The sequence below is a fragment of the Episyrphus balteatus genome, chromosome 1 (genome assembly GCF_945859705.1).
Source record: "Episyrphus balteatus chromosome 1, idEpiBalt1.1, whole genome shotgun sequence".
NCBI classification, from domain to species: domain Eukaryota; kingdom Metazoa; phylum Arthropoda; class Insecta; order Diptera; family Syrphidae; genus Episyrphus; species Episyrphus balteatus.
Genome location: NC_079134.1, coordinates 69791923 through 69805620, shown reverse-complemented (window position 1 = coordinate 69805620; position 13698 = coordinate 69791923). Strand labels below are relative to the sequence as shown.

Here is a 13698-nt window from a genome sequence, read left to right as displayed (position 1 = left end):
ATCCGGGTTCAGGTGGTCAAAACGACCCACTATACCGTGATTCGCTTTGTGGAGCGGGCAAAAAATGGTATAGCAGATTCCTGAGGCAAGGCTTGTCTCGGGAAGAATCCAAGAAAAAGATGGAGGAGAGAAAGCTAGCAAATTCAAGCGAACCTCCCAAAAGCCAAGTCCAGGGTAAGCGGAAGAGCGGCCAAATAACTCCTCCTCAGAGGCAAGAAGTTAAAAAGCCCACTACAAATGCAACTGTCGAAACGGGACTTAGTACCGTCAAGGCAGGTGCTGAAGCACTGGGCTTAAGCTATGCAAGTGTGGCAACTGGAGTTAAGGTTGCGGTCCTACCTAAGGACTTTTCTCAGGCATCTCTCAGTGCTGAAGAATTGTCAACACTGGAAGAGGCCATAATTGAGGTAGTATTCTTGGGATGGACACACAAGCTTAAGTTCAATGGACTGCATTATAGAACAGGCTTCCTTTTAGTTGACTGCGTAGGGCAACCTACAGCAGATTCGCTAAAACAAAAAGCCTTCAGAATTGCAAAATTGGAAGGGTACCGAATTGATGGCGTGCTTGGGAGACGATATCCCAAAAATGCAGCACATCACTGAGTTCCTTCCAAAAAGCAGTTGGCAAGAGGACAGGAAGTCATTGGCTCTTATCCAAGCCCAAAATGAAGAACTGGCAGTCCAGGCCTGGCGGGTGCTTAAAAGCACGGCAGAAGGAAAGGGGCAGCTGATGGTGATCAGCATTGATGCCAAGTCGGCCGAGGCTAAAGTGAAGGCTCAACATGAAATTCACTATAAATTCGGCAAGAGGGGACCCGAAGGGACCCAAGAGGTAGAAATGTCAGATGCTCCAATTCCTAAAAGCATAATACGTCCTACCCGTTTTCCCACTACAAATTCCGCGCAACCCATTACACCAAATGCAACCCTTCCTACAAACTCCCTACTACCCCCCCTCTCCCCCTAAACACCCAACAATGCTCCCAATCCGGCTGCCAGGCAGATTGACTGGACCTCATGGGTATGGAAAAGGTTCGTCTTGACGATGAGTTAGAGGGCATGGACCTCACCTTGAGTCAAGCCGGGTCAGACGTGCTTCCTACTAAGGAGGAAGAAAATCATCTGTTAGCAGATGAGGGAGCCATGGTCCCCATCTGTTAAACAAAAAATGAACAGACGCGGGATCACTAAGCTAGCCCAAATTAACCTCCACCACGCAAAAGCGGCATCAGCCGTCCTGGTAAGAATGTTTGCAATGGAGAATTTGGGACTAGCACTGATCCAAGAACGATTGTTGTAGCGGCGGTTTACTTCCCAGGTGACGATGACAACATTCCACAGAATGTACCACGGTTGGTCGATTACTGCAAAAGTAACAAACTACCATTGCTTGTGGGTTGCGACGCAAATGCGCATCACACAGCATGGGGTAGTACCGACATAAACAGAGGGGGTGAGTACCTTTTAGATTTTATATTGGAAAAATGTCTAGATATTTATAATGTGGGCAACACTCCCACATTCGTAACTAGAATTAGAAAAGAAGTCCTAGACATAACGTTTGAATCTTCTAACTTAGGTCGGCTAGTAGAAGGTTGGAGATTATCCAATGAACCTTCCCTGTCTGATCATAGAATAATTACATTCTCAATAACACGCCTTCTCACAGAGAACACCTCTGGAAGGAACCCTAAGAAAACCGACTGGGATCTTTATAAGAGTGCGGTACAAAACAATCTTGAAAGAATCGGTCCGGCTAGAACGACTAAAAGTCACCTTGAACTTGACCATATGGTTAATGAGTTTAGTGGAGCAATCAATGAGGCATTTGAACTCAGTTGTCCCATTAAACCAATCAAAAGTCAGAAAGATGCTCCTTGGTGGAGCAAAAATCTGTCGAAACAAAGATCAAAGGTACGTAAACTGTTCAATGAGGCAAAAAGAACTGGGGAGTGGGAAGGTTATACGGCAGAGTTGACAATTTACAACAAAGAAATCAGAAAAGCAAAAAGAAATAGTTTTGTGAGTTTTTGTGAAAATATTACCGCTACTCCAGCTGCAGCGAAACTACACAAGGCTCTAGCGAAAGACAAAACCATAAAGTCGCTAGTGCTTAGATACAATGATGGTAGCTTTACTGAAAATGAACAACAAAGGTCGACTCTGGTACTTAACACTCACTTCCCAAAATCGCTTCCAATGACAGGAAATGTTATAGAAAGTACACCTTTCAAACCTAACAAAACAGACTGGAAGTTAGCTACAGCTATCTGTTCAGGCAAAAGAATTGACTGGGCGATAAACACCTTTCAACCTTTTAAGTCACCAGGTGTCGATGGTATCTTCCCTGCTCTACTTCAAAAAGGGGCGCCTGTGGAGAAGAGCTAAAGTAATTTTTATTCCCAAAACTGGGAAAAAAGATACCACCCATCCAAAGCCATTCAGGCCAATTAGCCTGGCATCATTTCTACTTAAGACTTTGGAGAAAGTAATAGATAACTTCATTAGATCAGAAGTTTTAATAAATAAGCCACTTAACCATCGCCAGCATGCTTACAGGGCAGGAAAATCTACGGAAACTGCCCTTTTCGAGCTAAAAAAAAAGTCCAAACAAAGAGCTTTGGATGCAAAAGAAACAGCCCTATGTGCTTTTCTAGACATAGAGGGAGAATTTGATAACACCTTACATGTCGCTGTAAACAAAGCTCTTGAAAGGAAAAAAGTTCCTATCACTGTAGTGAGATGGATCAATGAAATGCTAAGCACAAGAACAGCTGAGGTAAGGGCAGGTCTTAATGTACAAACTATCATCACAACAAGAGGCTGTCCTCAAGGGGGGGTTCTTACATTATTAGCATACTTCGTAGAAGCATGGCACTTGAGTATGTACCAAGCATGTGGAGAAGAGCTAAAGTAGTAATTTTTATTCCCAAAACTGGGAAAAAAGATACTACACATCCAAAGTCATTCAGGCCAATTAGCCTGACATCATTTCTACTTAAGACTTTGGAGAAAGTAATATATAACTTCATTAGATCAGAAGTTTTAATAAATATGCCACTTAACCATCGCCAGAACGCTTACAGGGCAGGGAAATCTACGGAAACTGCCCTTTTCGAGCTAAAAAAAAAGTCCAAACAAAGAGCTTTGGATGCAAAAGAAACAGCCCTATGTGCTTTTCTAGACATAGAGGGAGAATTTGATAACACCTTACATGTCGCTGTAAACAAAGCTCTTGAAAGGAAAAAAGTTCCTATCACTGTAGTGAGATGGATCAATGAAATGCTAAGCACAAGAACAGCTGAGGTAAGGGCAGGTCTTAATGTACAAACTATCATCACAACAAGAGGCTGTCCTCAAGGGGGGGTTCTTTCACCCTTGCTTTTTAGTATTGTTGTTGATAAACTACTTGAATATCTATCTTACGATGTCTCGGTTTTGCCGATGACATATTAATAATAGCTAGTGGGAAGTTTGAAGAAACTCTTTGCGATATAATTCCAGGAGGATTTAAAAGCATTCGGAAATGCTGTCTATCGCCTGGACTTAGCATCAATCCTACCAAGACAACAATTGAACCATTTTTCTGTAACACATATTTTAAAAAATGGTGTTAAGCAGTGGTTTTATTGTATGCATATTTTATTTAAAACTACTTTTTATCATTAATTTAAACCATGAAACCACTTAATGCAAAACAAATAGTAAATCTATTTTCATTTGAAACATTTTATGAAATAAAAAAATAATTTCGGGATTAAGGATAAACGATATCATATGAGATTATTTTTTAGAAAATAGAGATATAAATTGATAAAAATTAAGAAATACAAAACTCATAATTAAAAATTCTAAAATGTGTTAAAGAAAAATGGTTATAAATGTGAATTTTTGATCATACAATGGTCGGAAAAAGTATTTTGACAAAATGAACATTTTTCTAACTGATGAGAATAATCTGTGACGGTTTAACATAAAATAAGAAAGTTGACGGTTATTTATTAAGTATATTGTGGTGAATCTCATGATGGTCAATGTCAGTCATATAGTTGATATTATGCTTCTTTTTAGCAAAGTTTTTTATGAAAGAATGGCATTTCCAAAACCAGACTTTTTGCAGTCAATCCGCAATTTAAAGTGAATTCTTCAAAATGCGTCTATTTTTTTAGTGCATTTTTCATTTTTTGTCCAATTATAATAAATTTAGAATAGTATAATTATATTTATGTGTTATCATATTTGGTAATTTTTAGTTTCCCCGCTATAAATTCAGTTCTCCACAGATTTTTTAACAGACACACCGAAATTATGACTTGCAACAGAAGATGCACTAATTTCAATGTTAAGTTCAACCGTTTTGCCCATTTTCTTACAAATCGGGGCCTTAACAAGTCTGTCAGTTTTATACGTGCTTGAAACACGTAAAATGCATTACCTTTCCTGACCAACGTTGAAAAGGAACGTTTGTCAAAATATTTTTTTCCCTAAAAAATTAGTACTTTTTATACAAAAAATGCAGCCTCGCAGCATAATACCAACTATATGACTGACATTTACCATCATGAGATTCACCATAATATACTTAATAAATAACCGTCAACTTTTTTATTTTATGTTTAACCGTTACAGATTATTCTCATCAGTTAGAAAAATGTTCATTTTGTCAAAATACTTTTTCCGACAGTTGTATGATTGAAATTTAAAGTGTTCAAAAAGACCAAAAACAGTAGATTTTGAAAGTCCATATTCTATCCAATTTTAGCCGTATTCAATTTTTTTTTAAAGGATACACATCGATAGGAAATTTAATAATCTACAAAAAATTACTTAACACAAATTTTCAAATTCGGCTTGCTTTTCAAGTTATAAATAAAAATTCAAAAAGTAACAGAAAAAGTCGAAAATACTGATCGTAACAAAAATGGTTATATCTTTATTATTTATCCATAGATTTTGAAGAAAATTATCTTTTTATCTTTGCCAGAAACTATGAGGATTTGAAAGATTTTGATTTTTTCTTTCAGTAATAAAGTTTTTTTGCAGAAATTTTCTTTAAAAACTCGATTTTTTAAAAATGTTTTAATACATTGCATTTAAACCTCTGGACATACCAAGAAAAGTTGTTCTAGCGTTTGTTGCTTATTTACTCAGCTGTCAGTCGCCAGATTAGTCGTTTATTAGTAATAAAGTTTTTTTTGCAGAAATTTTCTTTAAAAACTCGATTTTTTAAAAATGTTTTAATACATTTCATTTAAACATCTGGACATACCAAGAAAAGTTGTTCTAGCGTTTGTTGCTTATTTACTCAGCTGTCAGTCGCCAGATTAGTCGTTTATTACTCAAGATATAGCCCGAATACTAAGTAGGCTGGAAAAAAAAAACAAAAAAAAACTTGGAAAAATCATTTCTCGAAAACCTATCCATACATATTTTTTTAGATAAGATTTTCGAGTTTTCTGGGCTCAAATCTATACGAAAAGTATTACGGCACTTGGTGTCCAAAATTTTTTTATTTCTTTGTAAACTAGTGTAATAATAAAGGCAAACAGTTGGAACCAAATGAAAAATGTGTTTTGATCATTTCTAAAAACTATATCTTTTATTCACTAGACCCCAAATGAGATCATTTCGCAAATTAGGTCACTTAGGCCCATTTGCTGTAACGAAACTTAAATATTTAAGTGAAACATAAAGCCCTAAGTTCTACATAGCAGTTTGTACGATCTTCAAACTAGGTCATAAATTCCTCTAAGTTGAACATAACTAAAGGGGAAGAAATAGTAGATCATAAGTATTTTATGTTTTACTTAAGCACTTTTAACTTTTAAAAGAAAAGAAATATTACCCCTTAAAAAAATGATTTTGATTGCAAAATGAAGAGAAATTATCCAATGGTTAACTTATTTTAATACCCGCTAACCATCAGCAGATTGTTAAGGGCGGTTTTCTTCACTATTGCTCAACTTGAAGCAAACTCGAGAGTTGGCGAACTTGAGAATTGACATCAACTCGAAGGTTGAAACAAAAGTTGAACATTTGTTTTCTTCACTTTCTTTTCTCAACTTCCAGTTTGAAAAATATCCCTGGGATATTTGTGACAGTTTATACGGATACTGTCAGTTTCAAATTTAAAAAACAATCAAGTATGTCATTTTAAATTGAAGTTCTGTATTTCTGGTGCAATTTTTTTTTGTCAAAATGTCAAATTCATTTCAATAATAAATTTAAATGCATTTTGCTTTGCTTTTTTCCGCAAAAATAAATTTCAAAGGAATATTTTTTTTTGTGTAAAAGTGTGTGTGTGTGCGCGCGCAACAGCGATGTTGTCGGGATGTAAAAAAAAAATTCAGTGCAAAATGTTTATGAAAATTCTTTAATGAATAAGTTTCCATAAGTTTATTTCTCAATTTTTTTCTATGAAAACAGATATAAAAAAGTTTTTTCCACGATTTAGCATAAAAAAAAAATGACATTTCACGGAAAACTCTCAGGTTTGCTCCCTCAACTTCTACTATTTTCGGAAGTTGAGCAAACCAGAAGTTGACCAACTCGAGAGTTGAGAATCTAAAGTTGAAACTGTCAACTTTGAGTGAAGAAAAACAAAATCACAAGTTGAGAACAAAAATCCTCAAGTTGACTTCAACTTTTAGTGAAGAAAACGGCTCTAAATTTACTAAAAAAAATTTTGAAGCACTATTCATAGTTTTTACTTGCGATATAGGTACTTATATCAAGTTATGCATTCGTACAAAAAAAAAAGGTGAGATAACATTTTTCCATGACATTACGATGGTAGAGAATGCCAAAAAAGTGGGTCCCGGAAGTTCGTCTGTCTGTCATTCTGTCAGTCTGTCACGCTGTCAGTCTGTCAGTCTGTCAGTCTGTCAGTCTGTCAGTCTGTCAGTCTGTCAGTCTGTCAGTCTGTCAGTCTGTCAGTCTGTCAGTCTGTCAGTCTGTCAGTCTGTCAGTCTGTCAGTCTGTCAGTCTGTCAGTCTGTCAGTCTGTCAGTCTGTCAGTCTGTCAGTCTGTCAGTCTGTCAGTCTGTCAGTCTGTCAGTCTGTCAGTCTGTCAGTCTGTCAGTCTGTCAGTCTGTCAGTCTGTCAGTCTGTCAGTCTGTCAGTCTGTCAGTCTGTCAGTCTGTCAGTCTGTCAGTCTGTCAGTCTGCCAGTCTGTCAGTCTGTCTGTATAAGGATCTACAGCCTAAACGAATGGACCGATTAATGTCAAACTTGGTTTGTAGCGTTATTTGGCAACTCTCCAGAGGGATTTTTGGAATTAATTTTTTTGGACCAAAAATAACGGTAGGTACTTGTCATATACCGATTTTAGTAAAACTAAAATATCTCGAAAACGGCTCCAACGATTTTGTTTAAAAAATTCAAATGTTAGTTTTAAGCTAAGGTCTATCTTATAATGAAAAAAATTTTATTAACGGAACCTGCCATAGAACCGATTTTTTTTTTCAAATCCGATTATCTCCGAAACTGCTTATTTGATTTCAACGAATCTTTTTGTGAACAAGCATTTATATAACTTAAATATTAACCAAAAATAAAATTTCAAAAAAAATAATTTTTGGGTTTTTAAAAAGTTTTTGAAATTTTTTTTTTTTTGAAAAATTTTTTTTCGAAAACGGCACATTGAATTTGTTTTAATTTTGTTTTTAGATGTTGATTAGTGATTTCTACAAAATGGCATATTAGTTTTATTTTAAAACTTTTTTTCCAAAAAATTATTTATAAAAAATTAGTTTTTTAAAAACTGGCTCTAACGATTTTGAAAATTTTTTTTCTAAAAATGCATCTTAATATATCAATCAAAACTGCATACTTGTTTTGGAGGGCAATTTGATTTCAGATTTTATATTATTTTTTTTTTTAAACAAATTTTATTTTTTAAACAAATTTCTATATAAAAAGTCTTAAAAATTTAAGCAACTTTAACTCTAAGAGCAAGTTCGTGCGACCCAGTCGTGCATTTTATTTGTTTATATTTTCCACTCCAATTTTGACACACAAACACATTTACAGATAAAATTCTTTAACAAAATGATTTTGGTTGCAAAATGAAGAGATATTATCAATTTAATAATGTTTAACTTATTTTCATACCCGCTAACCATCAGCAGATGATACAATTTACAAAATAAATTTAAAGCACTATTCATCATATTTTTTAAAATATTTTCCACTCATATTTTGACACACAAACATATTTACAGATAAAATTCTTTCACAGAACAGATTTTTTAATATCAAATTTAACACCTAGTTTGATTACTTTCACTATTTTCAACATTTTTCTTGCAATAAAAAGCCACAAGCATTAAAATTATACAAAATTGTTGTATTTTAACAGCTAAATTACTCAAAAACTGATAAATGTAAATGACAATTGTAACGATTTGACATTTAAATTTGAAATTCTCTGCTATTTCTATCATGAAAGTATATAATTGCCAAGTTCTCCATAAATATTTTTTAGAAACGTAGAATAAGCTAAGTAGAACATAACAAGTATGTTCCACTTACATAAGATTCAAATTTATGTTCCGTATGAGCAAATGGGCCTTAGTGCCGTTTGCTGAATCGAAACTTTAAGCGTTTAAGGCCCATTTGCTGAAACGAAACTGTAGAACTAAAGTTCTATTTCAAATTGTGTCATAAATTCCTCTAAGTTTAACATAACTTAGGGGGAAGAAATAGTAGAACATAAGCTGTTTATTAGAGTGACCGCAACTCCCATAGAAAAAATTTTTTGTCGAATTTTTTTCGGGGGAACCCCATAAAATGTTCCGCCTTTGCAGATTTTTAGATAGCCAAAATTTCAGCTCGATTGGATAACTCTAAATGGTGCCGACACTCGCTCAAAGTATCAAAAATCTGTGTTTTTTCACTGTTTTTCGAAGAAAATTAGCTCTAGCTCCCAAACAGATCGGGTTATTTTCACTTTTTATATATTTAATTAAAGGTAGTGTTGTTACACATAATTCAGATGCTTAATTTGTTAAGAAAAATATTGTCATCAATTTAAATTTTCAGTACTTACCACAAAAAGAGCTGAAGTGCAAACTCGATTTAAAATTAAACTTTTTTTTAACTGTTTTATTCTACGGATTGGGATAGAATGGATGTTTCTCTATCTCTGGGCCCTCGGGTAGCAAAAGTATGAGGTATAGTCGTGGGGTGAAAGAGCTATTAACAATGAAACTTTCTTTGTTATTGGATCGATGTAAGGCATCTGATAGAAATGCTTCTCGCATAATTATAGCTACAATAGAAGCACTAGGGAAAAAACCAATTGACTTTGTAGTTTCAAAATCAAACTTACATTCAACAAGAAAAAACTTTTGCTTGGTTTAATGCCCCAAGAGCTTATCTGGCTCCTAAACAAGATCTTGATCTTTTGCGTAATTGCATTGAATACCGCAAGATAGACAAAGATATTTCAGAGAAGGCTCTTGCTAAATTCTCAAACCATTTATGGTATTTGAGTTCAGAGCAGGCAGGTCTGGCGTTCTTTGACCTAACTTTACCAGATGGCGAACAAAATTAGAAACGGCCAACATAATTTTGAAAACCAGTGAAACGGAAACCAACAGAATAGTAAATCCAGAGCTACAGACACATGAAGATGAACAATTTGTCACAGCAGGGTTAAAAAATATTGTGAACAAAGAAACATTGAACTTTTTCAGCCGATTGAAAACAGACACAAGTTTTCTCAAAGAACCTCCAAATCTTTGGCCCGAAAACCCGCATTTTAAAGAAGGCTTTAAAAAAGTGCAATCACTTAAAGTCGTAAATGACATGACAGAAAGAGGAGTCAAATTAATAACGGATTTTAATAACCTTTTAACTAAAGATGAGGAACAAAAACAATATGTACTTCAAGTAGTCAGTGAGTGCCGAAAATTGTATCCTGATGCTTCCAAAACTACTTTGTAAATCTGTTGATTAAATTTTTTTAGTATTTACTTCATTAATTATGTATAAGAAATGTAACACGATGTTATTTTTTTTGTTTTTTAGGCCTTGTGTGAATTGCGTAAAATAGTTCACATAGTGTAAAATATTTGACACTGTTGAGGTGAATAAAAAATTTTCAGCTGTTAAAAATTTATTGGGCTCTGGGACCTGGTTAAATTTGAGTTAAATTTTTTTGCAGATGGTTTTGTTTTGTTTTTTTTTTTTATTAAAAAGGAGTTTCATAGCAGAAAAGAGGCAGAGAAAAATATTAAACAATAAGCCATACAGCTGAAATTTTTTTGTTCACCTCAATAGTGTCAAAAATTTTACACAGTGTTAACTATTTAACGCAATTCACACACAGCCTTAGAATTCTGTTAAATGTTTCGTTTTTTTAAATAAAACAGTTTAAAAAAAAAGTTTCATTTTAAATCGAGTTTGCACTTCAGCTCTTTTTGAGGTAAGTACTGAAAATTTAAATTGATGACAAAAATTTTCTTTTTTAGTAAAACTAAACAAATTTAGCATCTGAATTATGTGTAGCAACACTACCTTTAATTAAATATATAAAAAGTGACAATAACCCGATCTGTTTGGGAGCTAGAGCTAATTTTCCTTCGAAAAACAGTGAAAAAACAGAGATTTGAGCGAGTGTCGGCACCATTTAGAGTTATCCAATCGAGCTGAAATTTTGGCTATCTAAAAATCTGCAAAGGCGGAACATTTTATGAGGTTCCCCCGACCAAATTTCGAAAATCGATTTCTTGCGGTCACTCTACTGGTTATGTTCTACTTAAGTAGTTTTATTTGAGAAATAAAGAGATTTTCGCTAAAAAATATAATGTATAGGTACTAAAATAACCATTAATTACAATATGAGTTAACATACCTTCAGGAATATTAACCATCTTCAGATGTAAAAATTAATTTCAAAAATTGTTGATGGAATTTTCACTCCTTTGTTGTTTATTCCCTACACAAATTTTGACACACGCATACTTTTTCAGAGCACAAATATGTACATTCACTGGAATCAATCCATTTATTTAACTAACACACATTTTATGTTAAGTCTGTTTAATGAAGAAAAACCAGAACAGAACAGATTAGAACAGCACAAATTCGTGAAAACATTCAGAACAAAAAAAGATTAGAAAAGTACAACTTCCGTTTTTATAGGATTGACTGTTGCCTATTAGATCAGGGTCGATAATTTTTGAAACCAAAAAAAATCATAGTAGAATGAAACCCATTGGAAAAGGAGGTGAATATGATGAAAATTAAAGGAAACATAAATTACGGGCGAGTCGGGTTCGGGAAGTGGGTGGGTTGAGTTTTTAATGGTAAAAAATGGTATATCTCGATTTCCGGCAAAACTACAAATTCTATAGAAAAAAATTGTATGGCAAAGTTGTAGGTAATGAAAAGATCTCCAACTTTTGTACCAACAATTTTTTCACATAACCTCAAAATTTATGTGAAAAATTCAAACCGAGTTTTTGGTTTTTTATTTTTATCTTTTTCAAAAACAAAAATTTTTCTACGAAATTCGGTGAAAACTTACCTTATTATGTCCCAAACACACTGTAATTTATTTGATTTAAAATATTAATTTGTTTACCTTATTTTGACTTAATACCAAAAAAACACCCTAATTTTCAATCGAAAATTCACGTGTCAAAATATAAGCTTTTTTCAAAAAGTCGGTGGGAATTTCTTTCGTTAAAATGTCTATTTTCTGATGGTGTAAAAAAAATTTACATTAGTATACTATAGAACATGTTCTCGTAAAATTCAAAAAATGAAAAAAGCTTGAATTCGAAAAAAAATTTTTATCATTGTTTACAATTTTGGCCTATTTATTCAAATTTACACTTATGTCGTTTTCTTTCACTCTATTAAGGAGTACTCTAAATTTTTACTCCTTTTTCTGGAGTGAAAGAACATAATGAGAGTAATTTTTTTTTATGTAGTTGTGTGTGTGACAAGGCAAAAATGGATAATTTCCTTGAACAAAATAGTGATAACAGGCCTAGGAAAAACATTTTATGAATTGAAAAGAAAAATTAATAGGTATTAATAACATATGAAGCATAATACACGAAGACAGAAGGCGCAGAAATCATCTTCCAATTTCCTTTTGATTTTCGTTTCGGTGCGTCACGCGCTTCTACACGTATTATTTGTTTGAAGACAAAAAATTTGACATTTATTTTCTTTGGTTTTATTTTGTTCTTGTTTTCGTGTAAAAGCAGACTACGTATTTTAATTCCAAAAAAAACACCAAAAAATACAAAAAAAAAACACCATAAAATAGGTACCAAATGACAAAAAAGTTATTCGGAAGGAAACATTTTCATTTTTTTGGTACAGTAAAAGCCACTTAAGTGCTTACACACAACACACTTACCTCCCGATTAGCCGGCAGAAAAAAAAATATTTAAAGTCATAAAATGCACGTACAATCCTGTGCTATAACTTTTCTTAAATTTAGTAATTTATTCTTTATTTTATTTTTTGACTCAAGTTGTTTCATTAAATAGTTTTTGAGAAACTAATTTTTAAAGATATTCTTTTGAAATTTGGAACACTATTTCTTTTTCATATTTTTAAAATTATCCCTGGAGAAATTTTCTCAAAAACATAATACATATTTATAAAAATCTATAAGTAAGAGTCGCTTTTGAGGAGTTTTTTTTCAAGAGGTCTTTATTTTGGGGGTGCAAACTTGCAAACTCTTGAAATGCAAGATTATTCTACATATCCAGCACTTCAATAATATAATATAGTTCATGCAATGTTGTGGCGTGTTGCGCTATTTTAAAAACACTAATGTTAAAAAAAAAACAACGAAAAAAGTGCAAATTTTTTAAGTGTGTACTTCAACCCCCCGTATGAAAAAATAGAGTTGCATACACAATTTATTTTTTTTAGAATACCATTCAAACCATGATTGTAGATGTCGATATCCATATCAAAATTTTTCATTAAAATCACTTTGAAGTTAAAAAAAAAAAACACTTAGAAAATTCGCTTATTTTTAGATCTAAAAAAATTCGTGTCTACCCAACAAATAGTCGTGTATTTCTTTGTGAGATGGACTTTTCATTTAAAAGGGATGCAACAAACAATAAAATTCGCATTTCCAGCCAGAAATAGACAAGAGTTTCATTCTAGTTCTTTCTGTTATTATTCATATACATATTTTAACAACTCTTATAATTTGATTTGCTTTAAGTATGAACCAGTTCTGGGGGGGGATCCGCCGTTGTATATATACTAGAGAATCATCCCGCAAAATCTTCTTATCTCATCCCGGGACACCCTGTATTATTGTAAATACTTATGTATCGTATGAGCAAATGGGCCTTTGAATTTCATATTAAAATAAAAAATTCCTATATGATTTGACATTCAAAATTTGATTATTTGCGAAATTATCTCATTTGGGATCTAGTGAAAACAGGCTATACATAAGTAAAGACAAACAATATAAACAAGAAGAAACCTGTGAAATTGATCCTTTAATTTCAGAGCAAAAGCTTTTTAGTTGCAATCCAAAAGCAGCACCAGATTCCATATTTTCCATGTCAAATCCATTAAGTGTCATGTTTTTATGGCCAAGTTTACCATTCTTGATCTGACTACTATTGCTTGTACTTCCATTTGCTCGGTTTTCGTTTAAAATACTTTTTGAGCACGAGGCAACATTGAATTCGAAATTTTCC

The 13698-nt window shown here is 33.3% G+C and overlaps 1 protein-coding gene across 6 annotated transcripts in view; it reads right to left on the bottom strand.

The window, feature by feature from the left end:
* LOC129905186 (zinc finger-containing ubiquitin peptidase 1-like) overlaps window positions 1-13698 on the bottom strand; it is a 126652-nt gene that overhangs the window by 112103 nt on the left and 851 nt on the right. For all 6 annotated transcript variants that reach the window (XR_008770557.1, XM_055980598.1, XM_055980597.1 and 3 more), the window contains exon 3: window positions 13479-13698. Coding sequence is in view for 5 of the 6 variants with exons in the window: in XM_055980598.1 (XP_055836573.1) it covers window positions 13479-13698 (220 nt within the window). In the remaining variant the exon portion in view is untranslated. The remainder of the gene's footprint in view (window positions 1-13478) is intronic.